Here is a 10,260-nt window from a genome sequence, read left to right on the forward strand (position 1 = left end):
AGTCTGTGCAGCCTGCAGACCATGGCAGACGACTGCATGCAGTGCAGGTGTGAGAAGACGAGCAGTGCCAGTACAGTACTAGTCAGTAGCCAGGTTTGGTTCTTGCCAATCTTGGTGCCGATCTACACTGCGTGCCAGGTTCAGCATGCAGGACGTCGTTGATCATTGTCAATGATCGCGCGTCGGGCTTTCAGGAAATGCACTGGTACAAATTAAATCGCTGCTCCCTTCATGAGGCCGCTAAGATCAAGACTCGGCCGGACACACTGGTAAAGCACTCGGCGGTTAGCACAACATCACTGAATCAGGGAAGAAAATCACCGGCAGCAAAAGACTATAAGTATGCGGCCCAGGAGGAGACCTGTCACCCGTCCGAAGCAGCGCACCGCTCAGGCCAAAAAGTCGCAGCAAACCGGCGATGACGGCGACGGCGTGGTGAATTTGGACGATCCAGAAGCTGTGGCAGCGGCCTATGAAGAATATAGAAAGGCGCTCATCTCGCAGCAATTGTATCCAGGCGGTGCGCCTATCGTGGTGGAGGCAACACGCAGGAAACATTCGGCCACGCTGATCTTCCTGCACGGCATCTTCAACGCCGTCGAGGAATGGAAGAGGCTGCTGACGGTCACCCGCGCTCGGCCTGGGCATATACGCATTGTGATTCTGCAGGCCCCGAAGATCACAGCGCGCTGGTACATGGGCCCCAAGGATCCATCTTGGTTCAAAGTAAAGGACTACGGGAAGGGAAAGACCCCTGTGGAGGACGAGGCAAGCCTGAAGGAGGCCGCTACACTGATGCACGGCGTGATCGGAGAAGAGTCAGCACGGGTACCACTCAGCCGTATTGTCCTTGCAGGCTTTGGCCAGGGCGCGGCCCTTGCCCTGTATGCAGGACTATCCTATACAAACACACTGGCCGGTATCCTAGCTCTCAGTGGCTGGCTGCCGTTTGCAGACAAAATCGGCAGTTGGTGTTCGGCCGAGAGCCACGGAACGCCTATTCTGCAGTGCCACGGAGGCAAGGATGATGTCATCCCGCCGGACAAAGGTAAGCTATCCTACGATGCTCTAATCGCCAATTGTCCCGGCTCAGCTAATCACCTGGAACTCAGGATATACCCCGACGTGGGCCACCACCTGTCACTCTTTGAGTTGCACGACATCCGCCAGTGGCTAGAGAAGCGTATCCCGGTGGCCCTTCCTCACACCCGTACCAGAAAGGCTACGCATACGCGCGCTTCGCGCCCGTGAGCGGTTTCAACATGCGGCGATCATGTGACGAGGTTATCTGGGAGCATTTTTCTGCCCATCCGGACATGCCGCATGACTCAGTAGATTCGGCTGGTAACGCAGCGAGGTGTAGTGTTTGTCATTGACAAGCAGATAGTCGATGATTCAGTGTGCCCTCAGTGACCTGAACAGAGGCATTCGGTAACTCTTTCGAAAGCCGCTTACTTGTGGAGCTGTCGTAGTTAGTGGGTTGGCTGTTACTAGCCTTCATTGTACTGTCCAACGGGTCACGGTTCAGGGTGTTCAGGGTGCCACGGTTCAGGGCCGAGTACGAAAACATGTCTAGACCCGTTTTGGCGCCGTGGCTCTCCCAAGTCATCACCATGACATTATAGTTATCGTTCTGCGCTCATACCCGGGTACCAGGACTTTGCATGCCTATTATAAATGTTAGCCTACGGTGCCGCAGGCCAGCCGGAACCGGTCCGCTTGGTCAGGTTAATACCCGCCTAACTTTGTGGCCACCAACGCATGCTTACTGCTGAGGAGGGCCTACGTCCCCGCCATATTACACACAACGTATGAAAGACTATGGTAAGACCGGACCAATTGAAAACTGCTTCCGGCGGTCCTGATCGGCAAGGGACGGGATCAGCCTCGGCATCCCGCGTGATATCAGTCATTGGTCACTACTGGCACTACTGTTGCAACTAGAGTTGTTCGCTGCCGCCGCGTTTCACTGAGCTTACCGTGACAGGCAGTTGGCCCCTGTTTTGGTGGAATTTCTGAGAAACGGCAGCATTTCATCAGCTGGTCATCCTTAATGGAACTTCACACCGTCAAGTCACTCCGCAGTACAGTTCTGTTGAACTCGGCAGGAACTGGTAGAGCTTTGAAAGTTTTACTCAGTCACCGTGTGCCTCCGAGGTGGTTCAGTGTTGTCACGTGGAGCCCACTAATTTTCGTCAGGAAGTCACATGATTCAAACGAATGGAACATCATTCTGGCAACAACTGAACTGTGCAAAGTGGGGCTGGTATGAACCGTGAGACCGTATCATCATATGCAGGGAGTCGTCAAACACCTACCGTAATGTCGCGTATAAAAGTAGGTGCTTACGGTCGTATAAGCCGATATCCGTGCTAGGCTTCTATTCAAGTCAGGCTTCTATTCAAACCATGTCTCTCTATGTACAAGTATGTCAACACTAAACCAGGCTTATGTGCTGACAGTGTATCTTGAAAATCAGGCTTCTATACAAGACAGGCTTCTATACAAGACACTACAGTATTTGACGACTCCCTGCTCGAATACATGTACATGTATGCGAATATCAAGAGTAGGCATGTTGCGATGGATAGCGCTAACGCCGAGACCCTAGGTCGGCGTTGCTAGTCCCGCCTCACCGGCACAGGCTCCCTGAGAGCCCCTACTAGTACATTGTCTGTCTTCCTCCTTTGTTGTCTCGATCACTATTGTCTTTTGTCTTCTTCTTCTCCTCTCTTTGTTATGGTCTATCAGCAGGAGGTGCATTCTGTAAATTAAAAAAAATAATGTAGTCCTTCAAGGGGGTTATCATGTTACCGTGAAAGTCCGTAAATAAGTACCTGCCCGAAAGAAATACCCCCTTCATTCTTTTGGCTCTGTCTGTTGAAGTCAAGTCAAGCCCGATAAACATACTGCCCGAAATAAGTACCGGTACGGTGCGCACATGCAGCACGTAGCATGTACATCTACATGAAAATGACCTCTCCACTACACACAAGTCAGGTCCGAAAGTTAGTTCGCGCCCGAAAGTCAGTACCCGCCCGAAAGTCAGTACCCGCCCGAAAGTCAGTACCCGCCCGAAAGTTAGTACGGGTGTGGTCACTAAATTCGAAAGTAAATACGTACTTATTTACGGACTTTTACGGTATTATGACTGGCCCCAGAGTACGCTGGCTCCATCCCTTATCTCCTAAGCTACCACCCCCGTGCGCCTGCCCAGTGTTGACTCCGAGACCCACGGTCGCCGGGATGAGCTGCCCAGGCCTCACCACCACTGCTGTTTCTGTGCTGCCTTCTCGATACATACGTATGTACACTGTATATCATGTGCACATTCACATGTCTGAAGGTTTGTGGTTTTTCAATTAAAAAAACCCGAAACAAAACAAAAAACATAACTTCATAAGACTAGTACATGTAATAGTTACCCCACTGATCTTGCTGATTGGATGATTCGTTTTGTAGACCACAAATGGCACTAGCCACTATTACATTATACACACAGTACTGTGAACGTGATGACTGATGTCCTGGCACGCTAGCAGGCCAGGCCTGGGCGTGGGACAACTCACTGCCTGAACCTGCTACCGGTAGCTGCTGGGATAAAAAGAAAAGAAAAAGGGGAATCTGGCACGGTAGGTACTTGTATTTGTAGGCAGTAGATCTACCGGTACGCGGTAGTCATGGCCCTTGCCTGAGCTGATGACGTAGATAGACTGGCATTGGGTGTCATCATTGTTTTTCAAAAAATTAATGTACGAGTCTCGTATGCACTGGATCGTTTTTCACCAGCCAGCAGCTGCATTTGACTTGTTGCTTTTATTTTGCTTGAAAAGCAGAAGTCAGAGATTGCAGTGACCGAGCGACAAATTGTAGTGCTTGTGACAAGAGGTAGCCATCGCGATCGGTTACTATACTTGTAGCGGAAGAAAAACATAAATCTAACCTAAGTTATAGTAGATCTATCCAGGACGCTGCCGATTCTCATCAGTTCTGCACAGTCACGTCACTCAGGAAAATAATTGTTTCATTCCACGAGGACTTCTGTCCTATTTTTCGACGATCTTATGCTAAGACAAGTACTGCCACGGCCCGGCAAGTCCTACGGATTGGGACGGACTGCTGCTGTCCGCTGGTTTGTTTGTGGCAGTATCTGGTGGAGCTGCTCGCACACGTCAGCGCAGAGTCAAACTGCAGCAAGTTCAAGCTGCCCCACTCGCTCCAGACACACTAGTAGCAGTAGTGCAAACACGCACAGCAGAATGCCCAGTAAACCAGTAATCGTGGAGCCGAAAGGCAAGCACTCGGCCACGCTGATCTTCTTGCATGGCCTAGGCGACACTGGCCATGGCTGGAGTGAAAGCTTCAGAACTATTCAACCAGACTATCTTCGCATTGTGTGCCCCAATGCCCCTACTCAATCGGTCACGCTGAACATGGGAATGAGTATGCCATCTTGGTTTGATATCTTCGGTCTCGGTGCCAATGCCAAACAGGACGAGGAGGGTATCAAGAAGGCAGCAGGCGATCTGAAGGCGTTAATTGAAGAGGAGGAGAAGCGCGTACCAGCCGAGCGTATTGTCATCGGTGGCTTCTCTCAAGGCGGTGCCGTTGCCCTACTGGCAGGCCTAAGCTCTGCAAAGAAACTAGCCGGTATTGCCGCCTTCAGCACCTGGCTGCCGATTCATGAGAAGGTTGAGCCGCTGGCCACCGACGCTGGCCGTTCTATCCCGATCCTTCAGTGCCACGGCGGCATTGATCCCATGGTATCCATCACAGTGGGCCAGATGACTGCGCAGGGCCTGTCAGCCATGTGCAAGACGCACGAGCTGAAAGTGTACCCGAACATGCAGCATAGCTCATCGCTGGAAGAGCTGCAGGACCTGAGAGGATGGCTTGGTAAACGTGTGCCCCCTATGTAGGCTGGAAGAGACTGTGTGCACTTTCAGAACTACGTCCAATATGAAACACTTCTGGGTTGTTGCTTTTTTTTAATATCTTCATGCCCAAAGTCCATAACTATTGTATGGTACACCAAGCAGGTATCCGGCATTTACAAATTCAAGACAATATGCGATCTTCATCAGTTTTTCATAGCACTACAAGATTTTTACCGTTTTAACTTGTGATTCTATTATTAGCACCCTGATGGTATTTCGGGTGATATCGAATGCTGTCATCCGTTATATCCGGCTCGAAATGCTGAAGCAAGTTTGGTCATTTCAAGACTGAAATTATTCAGCACAGAGGCCCATTGTTGGGCTTTTAGCTCTATGATTATTTAGCTCATCAGGTGGCGCCCATGGCAGGCATCTGTTATTGAGTTGTGAAATGAGCATGGTACGGCACCACTGTCCAGCTGCATGAGTTGTTTGTATCTTCTACACAAGTCACTCCTTAGTAATGAATACTTGGTACTAGTATATCATGGCCGGTCTATTGTACTGTCGGCTGCCGAAGAACCGAGGGGTCAGCCTCATCGCCTAGGCTGTTCTTATAATATTTACATGTACAGCAGCCTATGCACAGTTCAATACATCGGTATGCTGGTGAAATCGTAGCCCATGACGTGTGCATTTGCTGCTCCGAGCATTTGCCAGTAGAGCAGTGTACAGCATACAGCAGGGAGTACTCTCTGACATACAGTACTGTAAAAGCCATATATATAACGAAGTGCTAACTCTAACGACTTAACGAGCAGAAATCTGTCGTTATTATAAAAATAGAAATCGTTATACAGAAATCTATACATTTACTGTCCTATTGAGCGTTGAGAATAGGTGAGAGTCGTTACCTCTGGTACACGTAAACCAGTCGATTTTGGGAAATTGTTATATATGCGCCTCGTTAGAATAATGGCTTTTACAGTATCTGCCCAACTCCAAGTACAAGCGAAGCGAACGGTAACCGAAAGGATTCCCGTCCTGCACTCTGCCATGCACCTCTGCATTATGCATTTTATTCACACTTTTTTTTACGAACCCCTGCCCAACGGAGGGGGGAGTACAAGCAAGACCGGACGTCTACTCTACTGCATGCCCAGAGTCGCTGGTTCCTGCCCCATGCGGAGTGAGAGCTGACTTGACAGCTAAACCACATGAAGGTGAAAACGCATGCTCAATCGCCTCCACAACTGCTAAACTTCTCCGCTGCACAGTATTGCACTGCTAACTGTTCATCATATCAAAGTAACTGCACGTCGTACAAGTACATGTAGAAGAAATTAGATCAACCGTGGTATATTGAACACGCTTAAAAAATAAATAAACTGTGCACAGCCTAGATACTAAACAATGTCGTTTCAGATAAGTATACGGCCAGCGCGTGATTGGGTGACAGCAACACTGAAACGGCTCAATATCTTCCATCGTCAACCTAGACCATGCGGATTTTTCACGGCACAATTCAAAATGAAAATGCTCGGCAAACACGACAAGAAAGACATCAAGACAGGAACACAATCAGAGTCGTTGGAACAAAAAAAGCCTTGCCCAGCAAGGAGTCGGTTCTAGTTCATAAAAAAATCTCATATCTCGTGAAGGATTAGAAGAATGCCCTGAGAGCAGCATCAAATCAAGAATGCTGCCAGCAGCACACTGCACCAGAACTGGCGTAAGTGTAAGAACAGAGAGCATGCCACAGCTATGGTCCGCAGCTACTGCTACCTACTGGTACGCTACGTTACGGAAACGTGGTCAAAGAGGTCGTCGCCAATATTCCATGGAGAAAACTTCCGTGACGCCGGCTAAGAACTGTTCATGGTTGCGTCAGATGACTTACGTATTCAGTCGCGAACAGGGACTAAAACATGGAGATGGGTTTCGAAAACACTCAGAATGAATGGTGTCAGCGAGGTGCATTACCGTGGGTTGGCAGTCGTCGATGAAGCTATCCGACGCGCTAGATTGGCGTTGTGCTGCTGCAAATATCGGATCATGTCGGCCTGCTTCTCGAGCACTTCGTCCAGGTAGTCGCCTTCCCGCAGGCCAATGTCACCCTCGGTGCCGCCGTCCACCCAGGGCGTTGAGTACGGCAAGGATAGGTCCTCTTCCACGTCCGGCGCGGGCCGTGAATAATTGAACTTGAACACTCTGACCAGGTAATAGACCTGACATGGCAGTGCTATGAGCATTTCCGACGAGACCAAGATCTGTAAAGCAGAGCGACGACATAGAGCACACCACCACCAACACATGCACGCACGTAAAACCAGTTAGTACATGTACGCAGAGACAGTCAGCTCACTGAGAACTACGGTTACGATTCATTGCAGGCAATATCCGCCCTTTAGTAGTGCATATTGGATAGCCAGGACCTGTGCGAGCCTTCATGGCCTGGAAGTAGAATGTAGGAAATGAAATGTGATAATTCGAACATCGAACTGGGCATGTCCGGTTAATCAGGAGTCCCATAGAATCCAGTTCCATTATCAGGATTCCACCTGTAGTTGACAATCATGTGCTTAGGTCTAAATTAGCCGTAGCCATGGCCTTGTCGCCCAAGTCCTGGGTCCTACACAATCTCAATGAACTGATCTCATATCTTTTATCATGTTCCATTCCAGCTGAATGCGGAATGCTTTCTACAATCTGAAATAATGACACTTTGAGCAACGCAAACGTGTGGCGGTCTATATCTGCACTGTTGTTATCGGAACACAGCAAAATCGCTTGCCCCGAATATCGGAGTCTTTTGGCTCATGACAAAAAAGATCAGCCCTGGCCGAAAGTTACCATGACCCCGAGTACCCGAACATGCCAACGTCTTGGCGGTCTTGCTGATCCCAATACATGCTCACGCAGGATCATCGGCGGAAGCACTCGAACAACAACGTTGCAAGATGAACTACAGTGTGCTAGTGCACGTCATTATCATGACGATGACCCCCCTCCCCCCCCCCCCCCCCGTACTAGTATTCACAACACGGCTCCTACTAACCAAAAGCACTTCCATCCACTTCATCCCGGAGAAGGAGCAGTCGGTCGTGGTGCAGTTCTTGAACTGGGTCAGCACAAGCAGCACGGCATTTCCAGCAGACAGAACGACAAAAGGCATGCGCCGTAGCAGCCGATTGCGCCGATAGAAATCCAAGTAGCCACGCCGCCGCACTTGCTGGTGAAATATTTGAACAACTCGATCGCTGGCGGCAACGACTAGCCATAGAACGGCGTGCATTACAACATAGAAGGGGAATGGTAACTGGTCTGCTAGAGTAGTGGATTTGGGCCACGTCGGGCTTTCCATAGGAATAGCTACTGCCACAATCAACGCAGCCAAGTAGCCTGTGATGAGCAGTGTCTCCACAAGGGCAACCCAAAAACTCTTCAACGGCTTGAATGTGGACGTGCTCGACGTGAGCAAGCTGTGATCAGCAGCAACACTCTCTGCGTCGGTCTGGCTCTCATCACCGAGGAAAAATCCCCCTTGAAAGTTGCGATCGTTTGCATTCAGACTGACCATGGTTGTCGAATAAAGAAAGTGCAGGCTAAGTCTTGACCAGAGGTTTCGTCTTTGCTATGTACACGGCATCCAAAAGTTGCCAGAATATGCCACTTATGCCTGCTCCATTATCCCTAGAGGTTCTCTGCCATTACTAGTCTAGTCGAGCGTGGGTGAGACTTGGCCTTGATAGATAAAGGTCGACAAGCACCGTCCAGCGAATTCAAAAACAATCCAATCCAAATTCACTCTCTGATATTGACACGGGTGGTAGTCCAGGGCCACGGTAAGTGTCACAGCAATCGTAGAGCTAGATCTACTGAAGCTGTAGTAATTTCTCGTGAGGAACAAATGTGAGGTACTGGGTGGGCGAGGATAGCCTATCAAAAGAAATTTCAACACTTCAAATCAAAGAATGGAAGAGATGAAGGACGATTACGCGTATCCGTAGCAAGACTGACAATCATAAAATTAAAACCGTAGGCGTAGAATGCATGACAGATACGAAAAAGCCGTTGCACTGATTTTACCGTACTAGTACATAAAATTCGTGATCAGGGATCTAGGGAGTCGTATTTATACGACTCCTGTGTCAGACTCAGTGTACCGGTACTCGTCTTGGCGACTCCCCGAGCAGGCGAGCACACCGCGCGGTACCGGTACACCATCAACATGACTGATGATTGTATCAATTTCAAATAAATTTGCTTTCACTCACTCATTACCATGATTACTGCACGTTTCCAATTCCATGCAGCACAGCACTTTTCCCTAAAAAGGAGCATTTACTTACTTCATCTATGTCATGCTCAGTGTAGTGTGCCTACGTCTAAGTGGTATTATAAAAACATGTACTCCTTTTTAGGGAAAGTGCAGGTCAACATAATAATTTCTTCAAGCAATTGCAGGTGTTGGAAGCTGTGTATATTCGTACTCGTGACCCTGTGCTATGTAAACAGAAAGAAAACGTTGTATCACTCACACTCTTCAAGTAATACACACGCACCATTACATTCATTCACACAGTATCACATTCATCTGCCACTACCTTCCTCACATACACTATATTCACACATTGCAAAGGTGCAAACTTCGCTTTTTGTACTTGTTAGCTGCTGTATTTCTACCTGAAACCATATTAGCTACATGTATATAAGTGTGTGTTTTAGTTATTACATTTTTATGTGACGGCGTTCCACTGATGACAGTCACAAGAAAACGTTATGGAACTTGACTTTCTTCATTTTTGCTGTTGTTATGAGTGCACAATTTATCTTATTTATTGCCATTTTACGACTATTGTCTCCTCGTCGATTGTTTAAACATAATAATTATGTATAATAAAATTTAATGTGCAAGTAGTAGCCTCACTGCTCAGGCCAGGATTTATTGCAATTACAGACCAGTTATAAACCAGTTATATAGCAGCATTGCCAGCAATAAATCCTTCGGCTCAACATTAATTTTATTATTATGTACATATTGAAAACAGTCAGAACAGAACAACAAGGACAATCAAGGCTTGTTTGCTGCGACTTCAAGTTTCAGGCTCTCGCAATCATCAGGTAACAATATTGAAAACAGTCATTCACACAAGTACAAGCAAAGAAGTACAAGACTTGTACGAGTACTCTTGAAACAGCAGTGTAGACATCCCAACCAACACTCAACAGCTAGTTACACATGCACTATTGACAGATGTTCCGAATATTGACATTTGATTGATTTTTATTTTGGATTGACCGAAGGCTACGGGAGGCTACCAAGGGGCTCTCCTGTGTAGTGGAAGGAAAGATGAGGAAGAGAGGAAAGTAGTGATGAATG

General features: G+C 48.1%; 3 protein-coding genes across 3 annotated transcripts; 2 read left to right on the forward strand and 1 right to left on the reverse strand.

Annotated features, from left to right (window-relative positions):
- Window positions 1-149: 149 nt before the first annotated feature.
- On the forward strand, window positions 150-2,755 carry LOC135810879 (uncharacterized). Its single transcript, XM_065324288.1, has one exon. It carries the CDS (start codon window positions 343-345, stop codon window positions 1,249-1,251), a length of 909 nt encoding a protein of 302 aa, XP_065180360.1. The 5' UTR covers window positions 150-342; the 3' UTR covers window positions 1,252-2,755.
- Window positions 2,756-3,815: 1,060 nt separating this feature from the next.
- Window positions 3,816-5,420, forward strand: LOC135810046 (acyl-protein thioesterase 1-like). The gene has a single exon (XM_065323511.1). It carries the CDS (start codon window positions 4,065-4,067, stop codon window positions 4,917-4,919), a length of 855 nt encoding a protein of 284 aa, XP_065179583.1. The 5' UTR covers window positions 3,816-4,064; the 3' UTR covers window positions 4,920-5,420.
- A 719-nt stretch (window positions 5,421-6,139) lies between these two features.
- Window positions 6,140-8,879, reverse strand: LOC135810047 (transmembrane protein 192-like). Its single transcript, XM_065323512.1, has 2 exons — window positions 7,936-8,879; window positions 6,140-7,147 (listed from the first exon to the last, which is right to left on the reverse strand). The coding sequence occupies exons 1-2, from the start codon at window positions 8,455-8,457 to the stop codon at window positions 6,857-6,859; spliced, it is 813 nt and encodes a 270-aa protein (XP_065179584.1). The 5' UTR covers window positions 8,458-8,879; the 3' UTR covers window positions 6,140-6,856.
- Between the last annotated feature and the right edge of the window lie 1,381 nt (window positions 8,880-10,260).

The sequence above is a fragment of the Sycon ciliatum genome, chromosome 2 (genome assembly GCF_964019385.1).
Source record: "Sycon ciliatum chromosome 2, ocSycCili1.1, whole genome shotgun sequence".
NCBI classification, from domain to species: Eukaryota; Metazoa; Porifera; class Calcarea; order Leucosolenida; family Sycettidae; genus Sycon; species Sycon ciliatum.